General features: G+C 50.2%; 1 protein-coding gene across 5 annotated transcripts in view; it reads right to left on the bottom strand.

Annotated features, from left to right (window-relative positions):
* Positions 1-602: 602 nt before the first annotated feature.
* PLEKHA7 (pleckstrin homology domain containing A7) overlaps positions 603-25,941 on the bottom strand; it is a 211,515-nt gene continuing 186,176 nt past the window's right edge. For 4 of the 5 annotated variants that reach the window (XM_032881125.1, XM_032881124.1, XM_032881123.1 and 1 more), the window contains 15 exons: positions 25,688-25,756; positions 25,432-25,512; positions 24,378-24,527; positions 23,642-23,743; positions 18,230-18,338; positions 17,839-18,065; positions 14,670-14,858; positions 14,453-14,570; positions 12,363-12,466; positions 11,659-11,859; positions 8,647-8,805; positions 5,881-6,014; positions 4,963-5,105; positions 3,291-3,401; positions 603-1,348 (listed from right to left, as the gene is read on the bottom strand). In XM_032881125.1, coding sequence (XP_032737016.1) covers positions 3,301-3,401; positions 4,963-5,105; positions 5,881-6,014; positions 8,647-8,805; positions 11,659-11,859; positions 12,363-12,466; positions 14,453-14,570; positions 14,670-14,858; positions 17,839-18,065; positions 18,230-18,338; positions 23,642-23,743; positions 24,378-24,527; positions 25,432-25,512; positions 25,688-25,756 — 1,887 coding nt within the window. In that variant the 3' untranslated portion in view covers positions 603-1,348; positions 3,291-3,300. The remainder of the gene's footprint in view (positions 1,349-3,290; positions 3,402-4,962; positions 5,106-5,880; positions 6,015-8,646; positions 8,806-11,658; positions 11,860-12,362; positions 12,467-14,452; positions 14,571-14,669; positions 14,859-17,838; positions 18,066-18,229; positions 18,339-23,641; positions 23,744-24,377; positions 24,528-25,431; positions 25,513-25,687; positions 25,757-25,941) is intronic. The other variant, XM_032881126.1, reaches the window with a different exon arrangement.

A 25,941-nucleotide genomic window follows, 5' to 3' on the forward strand; every position in this document is an offset into this window, starting at 1 on the left:
GTTGATACTGGCAGCATATGGAGTTAGTTAAAAATAGACAGCAATTTCTAAATATAGTTAAGATTTTTTTTTTTTTCCGACCATAGTCAAAGACAAATTTTCATTTAAAGTGTGGCCCCACCCAATGGAGGTTTTGTTTTTTGTTTTTTTTCCTTAAAACATAATTTTCTGTATGCAAAATATCATGAGCTCATGACTTAAATAAAGAGCCACAAACACTGCTCCTGGCTTGGCAGCCCTCTCCTCACTTGAGACTGGAAGTCAAGTCTAAATCCTGCCGCCATCCATCAGGGATGCTGGGGGCACACAGCCTGACCTCTGGCCACCAGGCCCATATCATGGGGAAACTGACCTAGGTTCTCCGGGGCAGGCAGCAAAGTCCTGTCACAGCCTAGTGTGGAGTCAGGGAGTTTTAGGGAGACACCACCCAGTGTGAAGTTTATTGCTTATGATAAAATAAAAGGTGCTTCCTCTCACCTTTTCTGTATTTCAAAGGGTATATATATATATATATATATACACACACACACATATATATACATATATATGTATATATATATGTATATATATATATATTTATTTTTTTTTTTTTTTAGTTAAAGCAAACTGTTCCGTTTTTCATAAGAGAGCCCTTTGCTGAGAGAGTCTCATGAACAGGTTGGGAGCCAAACCTCTTGAATATACCACTGCCCCTAAACCAAACCCAAGGGCCAAGGCACAGACTTGGGCTCCACATGGCAGCCTGCTGGAGTTTCCCCTCCAGAGCCAGTCATCTGGCCAGGTCAAGGACAGCTAACCTCTGCAGCTAAGGAGCCCTCTTCCCCCAGATAGTATACCAACGAGCCCAACGCCGGGCCCCCCTGGAAGCACATGTCAAATCCAACCTTCACCTGAGTTCATGGATGTTGGACTGGCCCCTGCTTGCCCTGCCCTTCTCCCCAGCCCACACCTAGCATGCACACGGTACCTGAATCTGTAGGTGCAGCTCCAAAATCCTGCATCCTCCCCTTTCCAGCCACTCAGCCCTTGAGGTGAACATTATAAAATATATTTTGAGTCTAAAATACAGCATCAGTATTTTACAGTGTGTATCAAAAGTGCCTTTGTCATATGTAAAAAGGAGTCTGAACTAAAACAAGTTGAGGGGAGGGTTGTTAGGACCTAGCCCTATGCTGAACTCCCCACAGTTGGTGGACCACTCCTTCTTCCAGCCGGAACCCCTGCTGAGCTGGAAGGGGGTTTCCTTGGGGGAAGAAGATCAATCTTCTTGGATGAAACTGGTTCCACGGGGTCCCCAGGTCCAGACTTCTCCTTTGCACGTTGGGTCATGGGTCAGTCACTGCCTGGGCTGGCAAAAAGCACAGGACACAATAAGAGGCTGGCAGGACCCCAGCCCACATCTGGGGAGCAGACAGTGGGCATGTCTGTATACGCACACAACAGGGAATAGAAGGCTGACAAGACAGAGAGCAGCTGAGCAGGGGACTGGGGTGATGCGGCCGCTGCTGGGGGACCCTCAGCTTCTAGGACTCATGGGCATTCGGCTCCACCCTTTCTTCACCCCTTCCACGTCTAGAAAGTTTTGCCAGACATATGTTGGTCCCTAGATTGGGTCTCTGTTCTGATAAGGCAAAAGTCCTGAGCAAAGAGGACTCCGGGGTCTAGTTCTGGCCCTGCTCTTCATTCACTGAGTGACTCTGAGTAACGCTTGCTCTTAGTCTCCATGAGTCTCATTTTATTAACCTAAAAGCAGAATGGTCATACCCACCTCCTAATGAGGATCTACCCTAACAGGAGGGCAAACAGGAATGTGGATGCACTCTGAAGCAAGGCATTAAAGGCCTATCTCACAACTACAGGGGTGTCAAAAGCCAGGAGGAACAGGGCCTCACACCTGCCTCTTCGTGGCCTGGCATGGGCCACATGTGGCATGTAGCATGGTATCACCACACTCAGATCTCCAAGAGAAATCTACACACCCTACTGTGGCCCCAACAGGTCCCTGTGACCTTGACAAAGGATGTGGCTGGAGCATTTCTCTGTGGTTCTTCGCTCACTTTCTCTAACGCACACTTTCCAAGGGCCTGGCCCAAGCCGGACAACCTCTTCCTTCTACCCTCAGGCTGGAAGGGCACCAGGTTGGGGGACACCTGCTGAAAATCACGAACCCCACCCCCAATGCACACACTCTCTGTCCCTCCCTTCTCCAGACACCTAGAGCTCCTGGGGGTGCCCAGATGAGTCCACAGTAGTGATAGGGAACAAAGGCTCTGAACTCGCACCATAGGGGTTCAAACCCTGGCTCTGACACTTAGAGCTTCAACTCCTTGGGCAAGTCCCTCAAGGTCTCTGAGCTCCATTTCCTCCCCTGTACAATGGGGGCGAATGTCTTCATAAGGTGGTTGTGTGGATCAAAGGAGATGCTTAGCACAATGCCTGGCACATAGCAAGTATGCAACCACGCTACCCGGAAGTAAACACAAAGGAAAGAGAGGGAAACCCTATAAAATGATGGCAAGATGAAATGTCAGGGAGAGGACCACTGAGACTTCTGGTATGACCGTCCCTTGTCCAGGTGAGGCAACTGGGCTCAGGCCACGAACTCACCCCAAGACTGGTCCAGACGCTGGGCCTCCTGGCTCCTGCTCCAGTGCTCCTTGCCTAATCCCTCCCTGCCTCTCATCACTAAATGCTCTCATGGGGAGGACCCACAAGGGGTGGTACCAGAACATTCTGAATGCCAAGGTGCCCTGGTGGTCTCCCCCCAAAGCTTCCCTTCTTCTCCCCCTCCTAAGGTGCTCAAGTGCTGAAAAGGGCAGTCCTAGTCCTTGCTCTGACACCAATTCCATTTGGCCTGGAGTGAGCCTCTATCTCCTCACGGCCCCAGTATCCTGGATTTTTCTAGTCTTCCAGCTTTTCACATTCTCTGGCCAGAGCCCTGAGAGCCTGAGACTAACTTCCACCCCCAAGCTGGCAGCCTGGCCTGCACTGGTTCCTCGAGGCACTGGACTCCCTGCAGGAAACAGAGCTGGGGAGAAGGGGTACAGCTCCTGCTTCTATTTCAGGGAAGCAGGGGGCCTGGATCACCCAGTCCCTACTGTAGCAAAGCCACTGAGAGTTGAGGTCCTAAAAACCCACCATCCCCCACCCGCCCACCAGTCCAGGGCAGTCTCCCCAGCGGCGGCTTTGCCAGGGTAAGGAAGGAAGCAGGTGGCACTGCAATCATCTCGGCGGCGGGGCGGGGGGCATGCTCGGCGCTAGGGGAGAGGCAGGCCAGGCAGGGCTCTTACTTGGAAGGTGTTAGACAAAGGTGTAGTGGAGTCCGTTGCTTAAGGGGGGATAGGGTGGCACCGTCCTGGAGGACAGGGGGGCGTTAGGCGGGAGGAGGGCCAGCTGCTGCGCTAGACGGGCACACAGGAATTAAGCGGGGCGTTAGGCTCCTCATCTGCTCCTGCAGCACCAGATGCCCCAGGCTCGGCAGGGCTGGAGGGGCGTGGGCCACACTGCCTGTCACTAACGGCCTGGGCAGCATACCCATGGGGCCTGGGCGGGCCTGGTTGGGACAGGCTTGCAGGTCCCAGATACTGCCTCTGAGCTAGACAGAGGGAGCAAGAGCAAGGAAAGGCTGTGGCAAAGGTGGCCACTTGTGGAGAGGGGCGGGAGGCCCTGCTAACTGCCCTCAGGGTGCATGAGCCCTGGCAGGCTTGCCTGCCAGCCATAGGAAGCTGAGCTCCATGTAGGCAGGGCAAGCACAGGCCAGACAAGAGGACACCTATGGTGGGGGTGGGGCAGTATCCCTGTTCAACATAGAAAGGAGTCAAAATGACCCACAGGGAGCCCCCAGGATCACTGGGAGGAGGGGTCTGGGTGAGTCTTCAACTGTCTCCCCAGCCACACCAACTACCTCTCAGTCCACTTAGCAGTCTCCAAGGGAGTGAGGACAGCAGGGGCTACAGGGACTCTGTGCAGGATCACAACATGGGGGTGGTGGTGCAGAAAACAGCCTTCCTCTTGTCCAAGGTCACTCCCCTGGCTTCTTGAAGCGATGTTCAAGCTCTCCTCCCCAGACCAGACTTCCAGGGCCAGTCCCCTCTGGGTCCAGCAGGCCCCACCCTTCATCACTTCCAGACCTTTGGCCAGGGTTGGGGGCCTGGGGGACTATGACAGCACTTCAGGCTCTACGGTCACGCCCTCTCCGGAAGGCCTAGAGCACACCTGGCCACGGACGCTACCCAGACACACAGTGGCCCCTACATCAGGGGGACAAATAGCACTGGGTCAACTCGGAGGGCACACACAGGGAGCGGAGATATGGGTGGAGGGAGGAGCCACAGGTCTGTTTCCTGTCTGAGAAAGAAAGCCTTGTACACACACACACATACATACACGTGTGCACATGCACACAGACCCCCTTCCCATCCCATGGTGTTTTTTCCCCACTGGCCAGCAAAGAATCCCACTTCCCAAGTCCTGGTTACTAGCAGAGGCCATTCTGACAAAGCAAACAGTGGCTTTGATTTGGGGGCCAAAGCAGGGGTCCCAGGGAGGGCTCAAGGGTTCCCCGTTGCCTTGCCCCAGCAAGAAATCCAAACACCAATGCTTTCCTGTCCCCCTTCTTGTGAAGCCAGAAACCTTAGCCTTGGCCCTATCTCAGGGGCCTGAAAAACATATTCTTAACCCACATTCTCAGAGAAAGCTGAAAAGCAGCACCACCCAGATTTAAGGAGGAGCTCGAGACACCCTCTCCTGGACCTCTAGCCTCTGACACTCCTGAACCTCAGTTCTCCCACCACCCGCCCCGCCGCGGCTCACCTCCCAAACCCTGGAGTGCTGATGGGACTGGAGGACACGCCGCTCGCCCGCAACTACCACGCCTGACAGCTGGCTTTCCGCACACTCCCTGACAAGCCATGCTGGGCTCTGAGCCCAAGCAGGGCTGGAGGCTGGCACCCTCGGCCTCACCTGCCACCTGCTTGCTGCGCTGGGAGGCCTCGGAGGCCAGCGCGTAGGAGATGTTGATGAGGCGTTCCTGCTCCTGCAGCTGCAAGTCCAGGTCAGCCACGCTGTTCCGATCCTGGCCCGATGGCGGCTGCAGGTTACACATGCTGCAGGAGGGCCAGAAAGCAGGCTATGGGCCCTCCCCACCCCGCCATCTGCCCCAGGACAGGAGGGTCTCCGTGGCCTAGAGGCTCTCGGCCTTTTAGGGGGCATCGGATAAACACAGAGTGCGCTCTCCCTAGACAAAGGCGTATGTGCTTCTCCCAAACACCCAGCCACAGCTTTGTTCCTCCTCTGGGGGATCACGGCCTTAAGAAGAGAGTTCCAGCTCTGCATTCCTATTAAATCCTAACATGAAAAGGCTAACCCAACTGTGAAAGAGAGGCCCTCCAATACCACGTTTAGGTTTCTGAAGCTCAGGGGCTGAGGAGATAGGAAAGCCTCCCGTCCTGGCCTCCCGGGAAGTGGGAAAGGCCTCCGGCTGAGCCCCTGGCTCTGGTCTAGGGATCTGTGTGAGGAAACATAGGCCCCAACACCGGACCACCCGCCTTGGGGTTGATCTCCAGCTGCGTCCACCTCACTGTCACACTTGGCTCCACTCCCTATATTGGCCAGCATCATAAGACACAGATCTGGGGGCAAAGGACCAGGGCGGCCCTCTATTGCGTATTTCAGGATTGCAGATGACCTGGCAAGCCTCCTCATGGACCCGCTGGTGCCATTCTGAGAGCCAGCCTGCCCTTTGCAATAACTAGGGCTTACGTGAGTCAGACACCTGGCAAAACACACACCCTAGTCAGCCCGGCCCAGGTCCCAGGTAGTAGAGACACCCCTGGGGTCGGCCTAGCAGGCTGTCAAGACTCGAGCATCGTAAGCGCTGACCTGGAACGAGCAAGGATGTTGCGGATCTTCTCAGCTTTGCGATACCGCGCCTGCAGCTCCTCAAGGCTGGGCGGCTCCTCAGGGTCCAGCTCCACGTAACGCTCAGGGATGGAGACCTTCTCTGGTTTGGCCAGCTGAGGAAAGGACCAGGCGGCGGCGGCAGGGGGGCTCAGATACTGGGCTTAGAACTTGCTCCTCGCCCTGTCCCCCAGCACAAGGCAGCACATGGAGCCCACAGAGCTACGTAATGTGCCAAGATCAAGGGCAGTCCACTGTGGAGTCGGGATCAGAACTGTGTTCTTTCCACCACACCAGACAATCTCCTTCGGGCCAAGGGACGGTGGGGAAAGGAAGACGGCGAGACCGGAAGCCCTCAGGATAAAATGATCATCCTTAATGCCGCCTTCGACAGGAGCTGAGCCCTGCCAGCCTCCACAACCACACTGATCCACTCCGTGGCCTCTGCCCCCGCACTCTCCTCCACATGGGATGCTCTTCCGTTCGCTCCCCTCCTTCTGACCCTTCGGACCTCACTTCCAGAAGTCTTCCCTGCCCCTCCCCACCCCACCCCTGGTATCCTGTCCTGTTTTCTGTTTGTCTCTCTGCTGTCAAGTGCAGGGACCTGACAGCCAATAGCCCTTCAGCAAACACTCCTCGGATGGGTAGATGGTTGTGTAGAGGGATGCGTGGTTGGGTGGGTGGACGAAAGGAAGCGATAATGCTTTCTGTCCCTCAGAAGCTCCTCTGCTCTAGACAGTAAGCAGCCATACAGTATCCACTGGTCACAAGAGGACAATGTCCCCAGCTCCCCCCACCAGTCTCTGACGTGAGCCCAGCAGCAACCTCAGCCTGGTGACACCCTACTTAGACTCAGAATGATAAAGGCAACTTTTGCATGCCCTAGGGAATTTCTTCCTCCTTGAACTACAAAAGCACATTAAAATGAGGTTGGTTGAAGTTTCTAAAAACAAGCTAAATCCAATCCCAGGACAGATCTGGACTTGAATTTAAACCCATGCAGACCTTTCATTCTGGTGAAAGATGGCAAGAAATAAGCTCTTCTCTGTTATTTCCAATGAGGGCAGATCCAGAGGAAGGAAGTAGATTACATTGTAGCAGGAGGGATTTAGGTTATAGATAAGAAAGGACTTTTTTTCCCTGGCTGGCAGGCCAATCAGAACACCACGAAGCATACTTGCATGGCCAAGACAGCAGGGAGAAGCTTCTTGGGAGGATCTGAGAAAGCACAGACCTTTGGTTGTTGCAGAGGTGCCAAAGGGAGAAAGTCTGAGGGCGGGGGACCGGCTTCTTTAACCTCTGGAGCCCCAGCTGGCCCCAGAACTCGGCAACTCCATAGATGTCAATTTGCTAAATCTAGCCTTCAAGTGGTGAGAACATTTCCTCTCATGCAGTTTCAGGGCACGCCAAGTCCTCTTATAAATATTTGTGGGGTATCTGTGGGCTCCTGTGTACTTCATTCAACAGAACTGTCACCCAGAAAATATTGATAGAGCACCTACTATGCGCCAGGCTCTATGTTGGGCACTAAGAGCACAGAAGTGAACCAAACAGTCATAGGCACTGTTCTACAGAGCTTCAAACAGCACAGTATGCCACAGGAGACCTCCCCATGTCATGAAGACCCTGAATCTGTCCCATTTTAATTCCTTGCTCTTCCCTTGGGTAAGACACATTCCTCAATGACAGAAGACCCAGGGGTTACTTGCTTTTCCAGGCCTGGCCAGTCATGATGCATTTGTGCCACCAGAGGGCACTAGAGGAACTCAGACTAGAACTACGACGCAAGTCTAGGCTCTGCCAGGGCTGGAATTTCACCTGTGATTTTTCAAACCTGCTCCCCTGAACACCCCCCCCACCCTCCCCACCAAGTCTAATTGCCCAAGTTGGCCTGACTGGCCAACTCCTAGTTTTCCAGGGAGCATTTCCCAATAACCACAGCTACCTCATCACACACCTACTATGTGCCAGGCCCCGTGCTCATGGTTTTCTGACCACTGCTAATCCAGGCAATGTGTTGAGTCAGCTCACCCCTACCACAACCCACTTTACTGTCGAGGGAAACCAAGGCTCAGAGAACTTAAGTGACTTGCCCTCAACTGTGGAAAGAGAGAGATGGATGGGTCTGAATCTGCGTCAAAAGGCCTTAGCTCAGGGCGCCTGTGTGGCTCAGCGGGTTAAAGCCTCTGCCTTCGGCTCAGGTCATGATCCCAGGGTCCTGGGATCGAGCCCCGCATCGGGCTCTCTGCTCAGCAGGAAGCCTGCTTCCCCCTCTCTCTCTGCCTCTCTGCCTACTTGTGATCTCTCTCTGTCAAATAAATAAATAAAATCTTTAAAAAAAAAAAAAAAGGCCTTAGCTCTGGGGCATCTGGGTGGCTCAGTCAGTTAAGCATCTGCCTTCGGCTCAGGTCATGACCCCAGGGTGCTGGGATCAAGTCTCACATCTAGTTCCCTGTTCAGCAGGGAGTGTACTTTGCCCTCTGCTTGTCCTTCCTCTCTCTCTCTCCCTTCTTCTCTCTCTCACTCTGTCACAAAAATAAATAAAATATCTTTTTTTAAAAAAATGCCTTGGGTCCTTTTATTGCCTCGAGCTGATATTCATCCATTCTCCTGGCCACACTGACACTGAGCCTTGTCCCCGTTCAGGACAACACCTCCCCCCAGTGCCACTGGGTGGGGTGATCAGGCCACAAGCCAAAGGCTGTTTCTCCTGGGGGGGAGGGACACGAAGGAAGCCCCTGCCCTCACCTCTCTGCTGATGTCCAAGTCATAGTCTTGAGGTTCCAGGTCCAACTCAGTGACAGGCATGGCCTGCACTTTCAACCAGCCATTTTCCTCCTTGTCCTTTCTCTCCCCTTGCATGGCCCGTTCCAGCAACTGCAGGTCAAAGTCCTGCTCGCGCTTCCACTGGCAACAGAACAAGAAGGTTAAATGTAGTCACTTCATGACTGCTACAAGAGGCAGGTTTGTCCCCTTTTGGATGGGGCTTGCAGGTACTGGGGTCCTTGGGAAGGGGGCCTGTGACCCACTGGGGAAAAGCTGTGTGATCATGAGCCCCTCAACCTCACCTCCAAGTCAAGGCAGTGGTTGTAGGGCATGGGTGGTCCCTGTGGGTTGCTGTAACCCCATGTAATGGAGAATGAGGCCTGTGCCTCATTTATAAGGCCTGATGCCAGGCTGCTGATTTCTCTCCCATCTGGGACCCCAAAGGATTCACCCACGTACCTCTAGAGCCCACTTCTAAGACCCATGAACTTCAGACTCACAGTGGTCTCTAGATACAGGAAGCTTCTCAGCCTAAGAGGGTGACCCCAAAACAGACCCTTGGACAGAGCTCCAGAGAAGCTGCCCTATAGCTTGTGGAAGCCTTTCTAGTTCAGGAATCCATACAACTCAGCTCAGAAGTGATGAAAAAAACAAGCCCTTTGAGGCCCTGGTAAGCACATACCAATAGCCAAGACCTTCTCTAATGGATAGTCCCAAGAGTGGGGGGTACTGCACCCACAGTAGGGTAGGGAAGGTCCAAGCAGGAATGGCTTGGGCCTAGGGAGGCAGCTAAACTACTGCTTACCCGGGCATCTATTTGCGGGCAGACACTTTAAGATAGAAAAACAATGAAACTACATACAATTGAAATGCTAAATCAAACACAACATTTCCCAGGTTCTTCATTAGTGCCAGCTAGGTACTAAGTAACTTAGTTAGGTGCTAAGTTAGGTACTAAGTAGGTACTAAGTTAAGTACTTAGGTACTAAGTAACTTCACAGAGGGAAAAACTAAACTGGCCATTTTAAGATCCAAACGCAACTCTGCAATTCTGCGGGGGCCTTTCAAATCATCTATGGTCATGATTGTTGTTGAGAGGAGGTTGTTGAGAGGAGGGAACAGCCTCAAAGCCTCTCTTTTCTCGAGCAGAAACCAAGCAGATGCTTCTCCATCCCAGCAGACCTCCTCCGTCCCACCCCATATATCTCACAGAGCCCCAAGTGATGATTGTCTTTTGTGCCCCTCATGTACCCCCCAAAGCCCCAAACCCATGGCCATATTGGCATATTTCACCCATTCATGCACAAGCTCTCAATACTGACTCCAAGCCAGTGGGATTGCTCTTAGGTGATGATTTCCAATTACAGCATGAAAGGATTAGGCATTTGAAGTTTTAAGGATGAAAAATTAATTTAATGATTCACAAAGAAAATGCACATTTTCTTACACGCTCACAAGTGCCCCAAATAGACAAGTCCTCACTGAAACCCAGCCTGATTGTTTCCACAAACAGGAAAAGTTCACTAGACTCTGTGATGTATCCTGGGGAAGAACCACGCCAATCCATTGTCATTAAGCAACACGTTTATTGGCGTTGATGCAGAGACTTACACAAGTCTTTTTTAAAAGAAAAATTACAAGATACTCAAGTTACGATTTTTAGATAATCTTTCTACATTTTTGAGACATCAGGTTGTAAAAGGTCAGTGTTACCCCAAATGACATTTGCTTATAAAGTTTAAAAGTTACCGGCTTTGCAGCTTTTCAGGATACAAGTGTGCTGGGTCTTACCCCTTTGGTGTCTGTGCTAGCAGCTGCAGAGAGCCCCTCTGAATACAGAACATAATATATCTTGGCATCCATTCAAATTACTAAATACAAGAAACACAAAAGGTTTTCCGTAAGAAACTGTGAGATAGAACTGGAGGAATTAAAATTGAACCACTTTAGATTAGTAGTATTTATTTAAACGTGCAGTCTCTGAAGCCTGTGTCTGCCGTCCGGGTGTAAGGCATGGACTTTGATGGACTCATAATACCCAGACCTCTGCCCGTGGTCACGGCCCTCAGGCAGCAGGTTGGCTCAGCCCTGTGGGGCGGCTTCTGGGTTAAGTGAATTTCAAGTCAGTAGGCCTGCATCAAGGGCACAGCAGAAAGGTGAGTCACACATGGGAGTGCTAGCCAGGCTATGGAGATGAGAGCTTCTATTACAAGCCTGGTAACAAAGAGCACAGGCCAGTTAGAGAATGTTTAATGCAAATTAGAAGCTTCTGTAAACACAATCAGGCAGGATTAGAGAGGCAATGAGCGGTAACACTAAAAGCAAAAGAGCTTGTGCGATGAATTAGGGAAACAGCAGTATGGGTAGAGGGCTAGGAAAACAGAATAGTCTGATGGAATGTTTCCCAAAGGGAAGGGGCAGGGTGCAGCGCCAGGAAGCACACCAGGGAGCAGCACAGGTACCCCCCCCCCGCCTGCTCTCCGGGGGGGGGGGTACCATGAGGCCTTCCAGCACCAGAAGCTGGGGGAGACCGCCAGCCATCAGGGCTGTGGAGCCCAACCCTGTGCTCAGCTCCTTCGCAGGGCATCACTGAGGGGTCTGGGAGGCTAGCTGGCTTGCATTCCTCCTCACCAATCATATCACCATCTTCCTCCTCCATTCCTGAACTCTCTATCCCCAAGTCCTTGATCCAGCTGAGACTCCAAGGGTTACAAAGTCCTCTCTCAAGTTCAGCTTGGAGAACAAACTTGGGACACTTGCTCTGGCAACTAGGCTCCTGCTGTGACATCCTCACTCCTTCTCTGAGTCTGGATCACCCTCTGACCAGGTCATAGCTGCGGCCCAGGTTGTGGACACACAGCCTATGGGGTGTTCTCTGAACCATCTCGGTCGAAGGCCTGCTCTCTCCAGGGTGTGATATTCGTTGCGTTTGGGGAACTCAGGGAAGCTCTGCTCCCCGTCCCAGCCCCACCTGCCTGGACCCTCCTAACATACTGAGCCGTGGTCTCCAGGCAGAGGCTGGCTGATGTAGCGGGACGAGGGCAGACCCGTCCTCTCTCCTTGGCTCAGCGTCCTCTTGCGCTCCCGGACCAGGGCCTTCTGGTGCCGCTTCATGCGCTCCAGCTGCTCCTCTGCGCTCATCTGGCCCCGCTGGTGATCCCCTGAGTACAGGCGCTCCAAGGCACTCTTGGGTCTCTGAGGAGCAGGAGGGTGAGAGACAGGGCAGCTGGGCTGGGCCTCAGAGGGCAGCCATCATTCCTGTCCTTTCTTTCTCTCTCTGTCACACGCTATCTCACACACACACACACACACACACACACACACACACACACACCTCTAAGCATACTCCGGCTCTCTGAAGAGGACCCCATTCTGCAGATGCAGACACTGAGGCCCAGGCCTGTCCAGCTGGACACACATGTAGCATGTGATGGGGCCAGAACTCAGGGTACAGACATTCTAGGTACCCTCCTGTGAGCCTAAAAGGCTGGAGAGAAAGGTAAGGGGTGGTCCTCAAGAAACAAAGAGAGCCAGATGATGCCCTTCTAGGTGGGCAGTGGGAAAGATATCACTGAGCACATGGTGACAGGGACCCTGAGCTCAGGAGGGGCTGAGGTCACCTCAAAGGCCATCCCTGGGGCTCCCAGGATTGCCAGTCACCATCCACCTCATAGCCCTTGCCTCCCAAGGCCACTCACAGGGAAGGTCACCTTGCTGCTTTCGGCATTTAGACCCCTCCGGAGCGTGACGTAAGGAGCAATGGTGGATGACTGCTGGAGCCTTGACATGGACCCTGAGAGCCCTTAATGAGGAAAGAGAAGTGCAAGTGTATTTATGATGTATTTATCCACCAGCCCCTCCCAAATCACCTCCCACTCCTGAGAGGGGACCATGAGGACCTAGCCAACAACCCATTCCTCTTCTTCCCCAGGGCCTAGAAGAGCAAGGCCTAGTAGAGGAGGAGGGGCCAGCCCAGGGGTGCTCTTTGTCCCCAGTGGGGTACAGCATCCCTGGAGATCTACAGACCACCCTAGTCTTCCTTCACATGCAGAAGACCTGGGCTGCTTGGCAGGTAGAAAGGATGAAGAGGAAGGAATGCCCTTCCTCCTCCTTTCTTTCTGGTGCACTCCTGTGCATCCTGCATGACCCAACCTAGATGTCCTGCCTGTGTGAAGCCTTCTCAAATGCCCCAGGCAGAATTTACTGACCTCTATATTCTTCAGTACCTGCATTGGTTACTGCACTGACCACAGTGCCAACACACCTAACCAACTAGCCTGCAAATTTAACGATGCCTGCCTGACCGACGGACTGAATGACTGAAGGAATAAATGAATGAAGGGAAAGCAGCAGCACCAAGTATTTATTAAGCACTTAACTATGGAACAGGCAGACACTGTACTTGGTGTTTTATACAGATTTTATTCCACTGGTCTTACCATGTAAGCATTACCTGACCACTGCAGAGATGCATAGCCTAAGGCTCAGAGAGGTCAAGGAACTTGTCCAAAGTCACATCGTAGGAATATCATTGACTCTGTGCTTCCCACATCTGGGTCGGTCCTATGGCTTAGAGAAATCATCTCACCCTCGCTGGCTGATGCCACTGCCTGTGCTTTCTCTGGTAACACCAATTCTTATCAGGGGTGGTTTCTGACTGACATCTGGAAATGGGCATCACACCCACTGAGGACACCACTAGCAGTTGGCACATAGGGGAAAGAACAATAAATGCCCTGAAATGCAAAGAGAATCCTGAGCAACAAAGAACCGTCCTGCCCCAAATGCCACTAATACTGCCGTTGATATACACCTATGCCATAACGAATTAAGGGAAGTGTCCCTGGGCACAGTGCCAAGGGTTGCTGTGGCCCCTTCAGCAAAATCCAGAGCCTACACCCTCCAGGGACCAGCTCAGGCCATATCGTGCCTAGGCCTCTAACCCTGCAGGTGCCAGAACCACAGCTGTGGCTCCTTCTGCTTCTGCACCTGGCCAGTGGGGAAAGCACTGACCGCCCACCTTAGGGAGCAGACAGGAGGATCAGGGGAGGAACTGATGCAGGAGTGTGGTCAGCCTGCTCAGAGATTCCAGGAGCCCCAGGTGCAAAAAGGTCAGGAGACTTCCCTTTAAGAGGATTTCTGAGAAGAGGGTCTGGCTGTTGGGACTAAGAGGGTATGGGTAAGCCTAAGGACCTAAGTCTGCTCCCATCCCCATCTGGAAGGGATAGGGGAGGACAAGAAGAAGGAAAGTGTGTTTGTTTATAGAAGGGACTCATGGAGTCTTTGAGTGATACAGGACAGCCAAAACGCCCCCGGAAGGCCCGAGATGGCGAAACTGATGGCAGTCACCCAACTTCCCAGCCTGCAGGGCCAGAGGCTCCGGAGTCAGAACACTGGGACTGTATTCTCACTCCATCACCTGTTGGCCATTTGGCAAGTTAGTTAATTCCTCTGAGTCTTAGTTCTCTTATCTCTACAGTGGAAATGGTAATAATAGCACTCCCTTCCTAGGATTATTATAAATATTAACTAGGTGAATATAGAGAGCTTGAAACAGTGCTGGGCTTTAAAGTAACTGTAGTTATCATTATTTCCAGGGGCAGATGTGATAAAAGAGAAAGAGAATCAGGATGGAGGCCAGAGGAAGGAAGGACAGGCCCTCCCTGCAGCCCAGAGTCTCCGTGACAGCTGCTGAGGCCCCCAGCTGCAGGCAGAAGAGTGACTGGGGAGCAGCGGTATGGTCATAGCAGGGTTTCCCAGAAAGCCTCCACGGACAGGTTTGCCTTACCTCTGCCTGGCAGTGTCTGGTACCTGCTGTCAGGGCCCTCTAGTCCCAGGGAGGGCTGGGCCATGTCCCCACTGAAAGTCGCCAGCTCAGGCTCACTAACGTATGACCGGAGCTCCACCTGTGGGCAGAGTCTGAGGCTGTCGTACCTGCCCAGTATCATGCCACCTCCCCTCCCCTCACACACAGCGGGGCAGCCCCAGAGGTCCCCCCTGCTCACCCTTGAGTCCCCATTCACACACTGCCCCTGCTCCCGGTCTCGCTTTCTCTCATCCGACTGCCGTTTCAGACCCCGCACTGACGTGTGCCGGATGATAGTGGCCTCCTTTGGCAGAGGTGGCACTGCCGGGGGCTGGTCCTCTGGACTGTAGAGCTCAGGGAGTGGGGGCCTGGGAGGTGCCTCATCTTCCTGCTCAGAGAAAGAACCACAATGAGTGCCAGTGAGAGGGAGCTAGAGGGAAGATGTGGCGTCTCTGAGGCGGTGGCCCACCAGACTGGAGTGGGCCACCTCAGGCCTACAGAGTAGGACCACTACAACCCAGGGATGCCAACACTTCCCCCAGATGAGCTGCGGAGAAGGGGGGTGCCTCTGCTCAAATACTATTCTTCCCTTCAATTCACTTGTTTTCCATTTTTTCAAAGCGTTACCTATACAAAATCCAGTCTCCTGGGTCTGTGGTCTTACTCCACTTCCATGAAGCGTACCAAGGTGGGGAGGGGGCTCTAGGCTGGCAACTCTGTGCTTATCTGTATGTCGATGACAGCAACCCACCACCACCACCACCTGCAGAATAAACACCTAGTGCCCCCTCCAGAGTTCTCAGACTGAGCAGGCTCACTGTCCCTGCACGGTCTCTGGATCCTTCAACAGGTTGCTATCTGAGCAAGGACAGTCTACATCCCCTGTCCATGCCCTTTCTACCAGAAATGTGCGTGGTTACAAACTATTTCCTCCTTCCTGACTCGGGGACTGAACAAGCAGTCAGCAACGGGTGACTCACTGCCTTCCTGGCAGCCCACTTGCTGGGCGGTGATGAATATAACTATTTTCCTTGAAACTCACCCCCACCCCCTAATAAATGTTCTCTAAGGGCTGTGGCTTCTACACAGACCAACAGTCTGGCCCCTGACTGCCATGAACACCCACTCCTGGAATCAGGGACCATCCTTCCTAACCACCCCCCTTCCTTAGTTTAATTTTGCTTTGTTTTTCAGGATTCTGGAAAGGTCAGGAAAGGGTGCTGAAGCTTGCTCTAGGAAGGTTTATCAGCATTCTGGTAAAGTGACACAGTTCACTATTGTGTGAAAGTTAAGCCTCCCATCCCAGATACCCACACGCTCTCTGGGCATCAGTGGCTTCCAACCCTGACAATGTCTTGGAATCACCAATCTCTAAAAAGCTGCCCAGAAAGGTAAACACAAAACATGGACACAAACACAAAAACTGCTTTGATTGAAGGGAAAAGAATGTCTGGAGATGGAGAGTGGGAGGAGGCATTTTGTTATATACTTTTTTGTATCTTTTGATTTTGTGCCCTTGGAGAATATTATCTAATAGAAAAGTAAGTGACTTTAAATTCAAGAAAATAAGCCAAGCAAAAATAAAAGAACTATAGCTACATGTAACAATGTGGATAAGTCTCCCAAAAATAATGTTGCAGACAAGTGCAAGATACAGAAGAATATAGCACTGTATGTGGGCAAAACTCAAATTTAGACACAGGTAGCAAAACTAAAAAAAAAAAAAAAGGAAGGAAATTATCCAAAAAGTCAAAAAGTCAAGATAGTGATAATGGTTAACTTCTGGCAGAAAAGGACTGATGGGCCTGACGTCTCTAGTTCCTGACAAAGTTCTATTTTCTTGGTTTAGGTGTTGGTATAAACGGGTGGTCTCTTTATTATTTGTTAAATTATATATTCATGTTTTAGGTCAATCTCAGGATATTATTGTTTCACAAATAGAAACATGAAACAAACAGTAACAAACAGTAAACCTGGTGAACAAAGGGAAAGAAGACAAGCCAACTAGAAAAGTCCCTGCCCGTGGGCCACAGAGGACTCAGCTGTGAAGAGCCTCTGTGACCATCTATTCCAAGCTGCTTATGGTGCACAAGGGGAAACTGAGGAAGCCCTTGTCCAAGGACCCAGTGAGAGAACAAGAGCCGCAATCCAGGCAGTCCAGCTCCCAGGCTACCACCTTTTCCCTCTGCTCCTCATCCCGCTAGCAGGCATCTTGCCTTAAGTCAGGAGCTGTCTGCCCTAGCCATTCCTGCTGTGTTTTGCTATTCCCCACCTCCTGTTTTGTGGCTGGTACCCAACTGCCTCTTAGATATAAAATCGGGAAGGAGATATAAAATCTGAAGAAATTCACATTGACTCAGTTCAGCACGTGTCTTCCAGCTCTGGGCCCTGGATGATGGCTGGAAGCAGATGGACAGTGAGGGCCAAGAGATGGGAACTTGTGTGTTTTAGCCAGCACTGCACACCAACCTTCTCAGAGGTCTTAGGCATACCCCATACCCAGGCAAAGCTCCTCTAAGCCTTTGTTAGCAAAACCTGGAGGTCCCCATCCCAAGGTCCCCCTTACTATGGCTTCCCTGTCACTTGGACCAGATCCCTTGTATTCTCCAGCCAAGCCCAGCCTGGCACTGGAGACATGAGCCATCATAGTTCCTGACCATATCTTCTGTTTTCTTAAAGTTTCCTGTGCTCCCAGACTCTGTCAAAAGCCTGGCCCTTCTCTCTGCCAGGCAAGCCAAGATGCTGGCTTGGGCAACCACATGGGCCACAAACCTGATCTGGGGAGTTGGGCTGAATGTCCACTTAGATGGCAGATGGCAAAAAATAGGAGATGTGGAGACTCTCAGCAAATGCTAACACCTTTGGGCCTCAGTTCTCTCGTATGTGGGATGGGACAGAGACCTTCCTATCTGCATACTGTGAAGATCAACTGTATCCTACAACTCAGCAGAGTGCTCAGCTGCCAGGGAAGACAAAGATGCTCTTTTGCTGAGAGGAGTCCCTCACCCATGAGCTTGTGTAACCACAGGTTTGCATGGAGTCCGCGTGGGGCAGCCACCTGCCTCTGTGTGGTCTATATCACAATCCCATCCTACTTAGCACAGTCATTTCCTCTTGCTGGGTCTCAGTTTTCCCAAATGTAAAATGGGAAGACTGGGCTAGATTCTCAGGGCCCTTCCAGTTCTGGGAGCACGATGGTCGGCTCTACCACTCTTTAACTGTTCGTAGTTCGGGACTCTGGCTAATTCCATCTCCCCGGGTTTCCCCAAAAGCTTCTCTTCCAACAGAAGCTGACCTAAGGACAGAGAGAGACAATCATCTCCCAGAGAGAAAACAATGGCACTCAGCTCCTGGTCATCGATACTTACAACTTTGGGCTTCGCCTTGGTTGGTGACTGAAGAGGGGACATCACTTTCCTCAGCTGGGGTGGATGAGGTCGGTACGGCACATAGGTTTGCAGCTGGGGGAAGAGTCGGACCTCCAGAGGGGTCCGCACGGGGCTGGTAGGAGGGCTGAGCTGTGGGGGCGGCTTGCTCTCAGAAGTCGAGAGTGAAGGCACAGGCGGGTGAGGAAACAAAGGCACCGTTTTTCTCTCTAAGGAGCATGGAGGGAAACAAAGGATGAGATGGAACAAAGACCCTCTTCCTTGGAGGACAAGGGGAGTGACTTTGCCATAAAGACCTGACCTCCTCAAGGGACAGCCCATATATGTGGGTGTTGGCCTCCAAACCCCACCCTCAGGAAGATGGCCCACTCACCTGGATTTTTGACGGATTCCACCAGGATTCTAAAGTTCTCTTTATTTGCACTCAGGCCTGCGATGACATCTTCAATCCTCCAGAGATCCTTCTGTATCTGCGATTTCTCCTGAGAAAGACAAGGTGGTGGTTCACTTCCTTCTTAGCACCTCACCAGAAGTTTCTCATTAAGACTTATGCTGTCATTTCAGACATAGCCCCTCACCCTGCAGGGCAGGAACCCCTTTGGAAACCCCACCAGGGCTAGAGCCAAGCCTGCCTCAGAGCTTCACAGGGAAACACACATATGAAAGACACCGAAGATCCAGGGGAGAAGTTCAGAGGAGGTTTCAGTGATTCACCTTGCCTAGTTCCCCCTAATTTAAAAAGAGATGCCTTAAATACTGTACACTTCCAAAGTATCTACAGCAATCAAAGTCAGAGACAGAAGAGTGGTTAGCAGAGGCTGGGGTGGAGAGGGAAATGAGGAGTATTGCTTAATGGGTACAGAGTTCCAGTTTTGCAAGATGAAGAAAGTTCTGCAAATTGGCTGCACCATCTTAACGTACTTAACACTACTCACCTGTATATTAAAAATGGCTAAGGTAAGAAGCTTTATGTTATGCATATTTTACCATGATTAAAAAAAAAAAAAAAAAAAAAAAAAAAAAAACAGACTGTTTCAGGCAACCACGGCAGAAGGGAAGAGAAGGCAAAGACTAGAGGTTACACCATCCCCAGAATATAAAGAGGATCTTTGAAAAGACAAAGCTGAATCCTGGGATTTGAGGTTCATTTAAAAGCACAATGGGCAATGAATCCTTGGCAAGAAAAAGAAATGAAGTACCGATACGTGTTACAACTTGGATCAACCCTGAAAATGTTTATGCCGCGTGAAAGAAGCTAGACACAGAGGCCACATTTTATATGATTTCACTTACATAAAATGTCCAGAAGAGGTAAATCCAAAGAAACACAAAAGAGAATATGGTTGGCTAGAGCAAGGCTGGGCAGGTGGGGGTGTGGACGAGGAAGGACTGTTAATAAAGAGAGGGTTTCTTTTTGGGGATGATGAAAATGTTATAAAATTGATTGTGGCAATAGTTGCCCAACTCTGAATATTCTAAAAACCCCTGAATTGTAGATTTTAAAAGGGTGAATCTTATGGTATGTGAATTATGTGATAAAACTTATGTACACTCTCACAAGTCACAAACAAAATCAGATGGGGACAGGTCCTAGAAAGCAGTGAGCAGGTTTAAGCATGATTAAGGGACTCTGGGCATTTTACTGAGTATAGTCGACACACAATGTTACATTAGTTTCAGGTGTACAACATAGTGATTCAACTTCTCTAACCCTTACACTATGCTCACCACAAGTGTAGCTACTATATGTCATGATACAGTGCTATCGCAATTACTATTATATTCCCTGTGCTGTGGCTTTTATTCCCACAATTTACTCATTCTATAACTGGAAGCCTGTACCTCCCACTCCTCTTCACCTGTTTTGTGCATCGCCTCCAACCCCCTTCCCTGCGGCAACCATCAGTTTGTTCTCTGTGCTTAGAGGTCTGATTCCTTTTTGTTTAGTCTTTTGTTTATTAGATTCCACATGACTGAAATAATATGGTATTTGTCTTTCTCAGTCTGACTTCTTTCACTTAGCATAATACTCTCCATCCATGTTCTTGCTAATGGCGTGAGCTCATCATTTTTATAACTGCCTAACATCCCATTGTGTGTGTATAACACATCTTCTCATAAAAATGTCTATTAGTTGACACTTAGGTTGCTTCCATTTCTTGGCTATTGTAAATATGCTTCAGTAAACATAGGGGTGCATGTATCTTTTCAAATTAGTATTTTCATTTCCTTTGCCTAAATACCCAGTATAGGAATGGTTGGATCATATGGTATTTCTAACTTTTTGAGGACCCTCCATGCTGTTTTCCAGAGTGGCTGCACCAATTTACACGCCCGCCAAACAGTACACGAGGGTCCTCCTTCTCCACATCTTCACCAACATTTATTTCTTGTCTTTTTTATTTTAGCCATTCCAACAGGTGTAAGGTAATCTCATTGTGGTTTTTTTTTCCCCCAAGATCTTATTTATTTATTTGACAGAGAGAGAGAGAGATCACAAGAGGCGGAGAGGCAGGCAGAGAGAGGGGGAAGCAGGCTCCCTGCTGAGCAGAGTGCCTAACTCAGGGCTCAATCCCAGGACCCTGAGATCATGACCTGAGCGGAAGGCAGAGGCTTAACCCACTGAGCCACCCAGGTGCCCCCTCATTGTGGTTTTGATTTGCATTGCCCTAATGATAAGTGATGTTGACCATCTTTTCATGTGTCTGTTGGCCATCTGTATGTCTTTGGCAAAATGTCTATTAGGGTCCTCTGCCCATTTTTAAATGTTTTTTGTTCTCTGGGGTCTTGGGGGGGGGCTTTGGTATTGACTTGTATAAGTCCTTTACATATTTTGGATATTAATTTGTGAGCACCTTTTAATAGAGTTGTTTAAACATCAAAATTTTTTTTTTAATTTTTAAATTGTCATGGGACAATGTAGCTTTGATCACTCCCCATAGACTTAAAAACAAAGGCTTCACAGCCCCATCTCCTCTCAAGGCAGCCAGCCATCCTCCAGTGGAAAAATTCTTGCATGTGTGATACTTAGGGACTTGCCTGATTCAGCAAGTAGACTATATGCCCTTGGTGTATCTTCACAGGTTCTCAGCACATGGATGATGAGTGAAAAAAGGCCCAATCACATAAAACTCCCTGATCAATGCTGCCCAACAGCTGGGACAACAGATGTCCGAAGCCTCCCTCCTAAGGGAGCTCACATTCTCATACTCTCTCCACCCTTCCAACACCAACGCACATCCTCAGGGCTGATAAATAAGGAAAGGGCTTGATGCTCAGCTCCACCCCAAAGCACAAGTGTCCTAAAACAGACATGGTATTGAACCCAGAGTGTGAAAGTGTGTGTGTGTGTGTGTGTGTGTGTGTGTGTGTGTGTGTGTGTAAGCTAACAGGATTATCTCAGGAGCTGAGGTCCCCAAGCAGGGTCCTGGGAACAGGTAGAGGAGCGTCGGAATAAAATCAACTCTCTCCCTACTCCGCCAGCGGGCTATCTGGCATACTTTTACCTGTCAGTTTGCAGTCCTGCCCCTATTTAGCCCTTCTGTCACCCCCAGAGAAGACCAAGGACAAGCAAAAGCCAGAGAGCCTCTAAGGTTCTCCAAGGACGATGGAATTTCAGAACTGAAGGACAAGGTGAAGGAAGCTTTTGGGGCACAGGGGGTGGTGCTTCATCCCTGGACCCTCACACCATGCTGGGCAGAAAGGCTCCTATGGACTGCATTCAGCAGACGCCTGCACTTACTGTCCAGAAGCAGGGACACGCACAGGCAGCCTCATCTATCACTGCGTCTCCCGGTTACCTCAATGTTCTTTTATCCTCTGGCTTGCCGGCGCAGGTAGTCATGAGGATCTTTACAAATAAAGCCACTCACCTTTACTGAAAAGCCTGTGAATTTTCTCACAGCCAAACCTGGCTAAAGGGGGCAAGTTTCCAAGCCCCCTGCCTGAGAATGTGTATATGGGGCTGCACGCATATCTCCACTCTTCCTGACTTATTCAGGACTCTAACAGCTTGCCTGGCCTAGAATTACACCAAAGAAGTTAGCACAAAGCCTATTCAAAGAAGGGCTCTGTGAGCTTCCCAGATCACAAAGTGGTGCTCAGGGAAAGCACGAGCAATGCCACCAGGCTAGGTGGAAGTCGAGTTGCAGGAGCTAGGCTTCAAACTAGCCTCTTTGTAACTTACTTACATGGTTAAGTACTTCAGGGAGTCTGTGACAAGACTTGTACATTTTACCCATTTGTTTTCCAGAGCAGAAAAAGGGATTCTGGGACTGCAGTATGTTAAATCACCATGAAATAAGGCATGGTAGAAACACAAATGGCCAATGACCATATAAAAAGATGTTTAACCTACCAGTAATTAAATAAATGCAAATTAAAACTAGATGTCGTTTTTCAGCCAGTGGACTGGCAAAAACTAAAAAGACTGATACTGTCAAGTGCTGGAGAAGAGTGGATAGAGGTGCAGCACCCTCATTCACTGCAGGTGGGAGGGCAAATGAGTGCAGCCTCTTAGAGGGTGACTGGCCAGCATCCACCAACATTTAAGATGTGCACTCATTTCAGTCTAGCAAGTCCACCCTCGGAGCCCATCTTAGATGAAAGCTTATAAATGAGCTTAAAAGGGCAGCTAGACAGATGCTCACTGTGGTACCATTTATAAAAGCAAAATACTGCAAATAACTTAAATGCCCATCAGAAAAGAACAGCTAAAATAGGGCATATCAAGACTACAAAACACTATGCAGCAGCTAAGAACTGATTTCTTTTAGTTTACACAGCTTTCTGAGATTATGGAAATCTTATTCTCTGTGCTGTTCAATATAGCAGCCACTAGACACAGGTGGCTACTGAGCACTGGAAATGATTCTAGCGTGACGGAGCACTGTATCTTTAATTTTAGTTACTTTCAATTAATTTATGTATACATTTAAATAGTTAACATTTAAATATCAGACAACATAAACTTGGGTATCTCTCCTGGAAAGATTTGCATAACGTGAAGTTATGACAAAAAAGCAAATTCCCGAACAATGTGTACATATGATCCCTCTTTAAGTAAACCCAACTCCCACTGCCAGATACATTACACTATCCTGTGGATGGACATATGTTTGAAAACAGACAAAAAGTGGTGTGGAAGGCGACGCCACACAGTGATGGCATGGATCACACACAGGGAAGGTGATGGGAAAGGAAGGGAGGCAAAAGAGCTTTCATTTCATTTTTTGCTTTTGCTTCTTACTGTTTGGCCTTTACAGAGAGATGCATTCATGTGTTATTTTTATAGTTACAGAAACATAAGAAATAAAAAGCTAAAAAAAAATCACTGCTAAAATTAATTAAAGAAGATCCAAGAAGACAAGTTTAATGGGATGGAACAGTTTAAGGAACTAGTAATTAGAAATAATCATTTGAAAGACATTGTCAACAATATTCACCTAGTGTTTTCAGGCCACTATGCCAAGTGCTGGGGTACCAAATAAGAACAGGAAAATGTTAGCTTGGATACAGGGAAATCATGGAGGGGGGGACAGCAGCAGGAGATGGACAACTTCTGGGGGACCTGGCAGGCCAGCCCTGAGCCTGTACAGGCAAGAGTATTTTCCATAGGGCCGTGGACCAGGTTTTCTGGGAATCAGCTCCTAATGGTGGGTGGAGGGACAACAGGCTTTTCCCAGGCCACACACCTAATCCCCACAGCCCCCACAGCCCCACAGCTCTACAGGTGAAGTCCCTCAGAAGGAACAGAGCTCAGAAGGGATGAAGAGCCTTGGGTCACCTGGAAAAAAAAGGCCCTTCTGTGTTGTTCCTGCAGGGTCTGCTTCAGCTGCTGCACATCACTCTCTAACTTCAGGTACTCGTTCCAGGCATTGTCCATCTCCTGTTGGCCAAGAAAATGCTCCTGAGTCTTAGTTATCCCCCGTCCCCCAGACGGCCCCATGAGCACCTGAGCTCTTGACCACTGCTGACCCAGCCAGGGGAAGACGGACAGGGAAAGGGCAGCCCAGCAGGTCTCAGGCAGGCCTGGCAGGAGAGAGACAGGGCTCATCTTCTCATTCCTGCTCTGACCCTGGCTACTGGAAATGTCGAACTGTCCCCTCTCCCACCACTGGAGATGCTCTGGTCCCCAGCCCTGGCAGAAAGGGCCTGCACCACATCAGATGGACAAATACAGTAGAAATTCTGATGCTTTGGAATTAACTGCACACAGATCAGGAAAATCTGGTCCCTTGGGTGTCACCGTAGCTATACAGCAGTCACTGACGGAAAGCATCCTGAGGTACCAGCAGAGACAGACATGTCACCCCCAGGCAAGGTGAGCTACTATCAGGAGGCAGCCTGGAGAAGTTCTGCTACTCCAAGACTCTTGTCCCTGGCCACCAACTCAACTACAGCTTGTGAGCTAGGAGAAGCAGCCCCTTGCCCAGCCCCCTGCCCAGCCCCTGGCCCAGCCCATCTTGGGGCTAGGGGATAGGGGCAGGAGAGTGTCTGCCACCCTCACACCCTCTACACACAGTGGACTCTCTGGAGATCTCTGCCCGGATGTGGACAAGGTCTTCCTGCAGCAACCTCTGCTGGTGAGCAATCTTCTCCAGGTGCTGGGGCTGGTCTCGGTACTGCTCCATCTGTCTGTGCAAAACCTCCAGCACAGACTCCAGCTGGTCCTATAGCAGGGAAGGGCCAAAGAGCAAGAGGAGAGCAGGACAGCCCCTGGAGGCCTCCCCATCTCATGCCAGGAACTAAGCAAACCTGCTGGATCTGAGACTGAAAGGCCCACAGCCTAGTTGAGGGCTCTGATTCCAGCTCTAACTCTGCCCACTGGGTGGGCTCCTGGGACGAACCACCTAACAGCTCTCTGCCTCAGTTTTCTCATTTATGAAGTGGGCATAAGGTCATCCACTCTTTATGGATAAATTAGGAGGATACATCAAAGAGAAGATGGAAAATTCTCTTTTCTTGGGGAAAAGAGCATGTTATGAACCTCCAGCATCGCAAGTATAATACCTTATTAAAGTTCAAAAAAGAAAAAAAAAATCATATTAAGTATCCAAGAAACCAAACATGGGCAGCCCCTGGCCTCTTCCTCCCCTCCCATCCAGACTTGCTTTCTCCATAGCCCAGATCCTAGGAGGAAAGGAGCTTTAGGAAAAGACAGCTTCTGTCCTGTTACAAGTGTGGCCACTTTCTCCAAGGCAGCCCTCTTCCATGGAGTTCAGGCACTTGAGCTCAGCACACATAAGCCAGCAGAGCCCTCCTCTCCCAGGCTGACCTCACGAGGCCTCCAAGGAGAGGAAGGCCAGAGCAGAATTAAGGTGGAAGAGGAGGAGGTTGCATTTGGAATAAACAGGCTTAAGTCTCCCCTTAAGATTTCCTCCTCTTTTCTTCCTCTTTCCTGCCTAAAGTTTAGGCAGAAATGCCCCTGGAAGCAAACATATTGTTCTGAGTAAACTAATACCCATTCTGGATAAATGAGTACATGTGACATACGAGTCCAATCTATATCTGAGGAAAGACAGCATGACAAAACCCCCTCCACTCAGCCCAAGGTTATGCAAAACCGATGCATACTTTGTTCTCCTTGAGGGCTCGGATCTTGTCTTCCAAGTCCTGGAGGATCCTGTCTTGTTCACAGAAGATGCTCAGTTTGACCTGTGAGCAAGAACAGGTTGGAGAGGGCCTGGGATGATGAGAAAAGGGCACGACCTTGAAGTGTGATCAGAAAGCCTTTGGCTACGGAACCATCCAAGCCCTGCCTGAAGCTGCCCGCCTTGGGTCTGGGGAAAACAGGCAGCCAGAGATTCAGACTGTTGCCCTGCTCACTCACGTCAATGTCACTCTCTGCGATCTTCACCGGCTTCAGACTCCGATCCTTGACCAGGTCCCGGCCCGTCATCTGGGAGGTGAACAATTTAAAGGAGATTAACCACAAGGTTCAGGATCAGATCTCGAGAAGAAGAGTTAGCTAGCCCCACGATGGACAAGTGTGGAAGTCTTGGTGGTAGGGTCATGGCATGAAACGGGTAAAAACTCAGGTGAGACCTGATTTTTATGCCTACTTCATTTTAGGGAAAAACCAAA

This window comes from Lontra canadensis, unplaced genomic scaffold (genome assembly GCF_010015895.1).
Source record: "Lontra canadensis isolate GAN:19392208 unplaced genomic scaffold, GSC_riverotter_1.0 scaffold74, whole genome shotgun sequence".
In the NCBI taxonomy this organism is placed as follows: Eukaryota; Metazoa; Chordata; class Mammalia; order Carnivora; family Mustelidae; genus Lontra; species Lontra canadensis.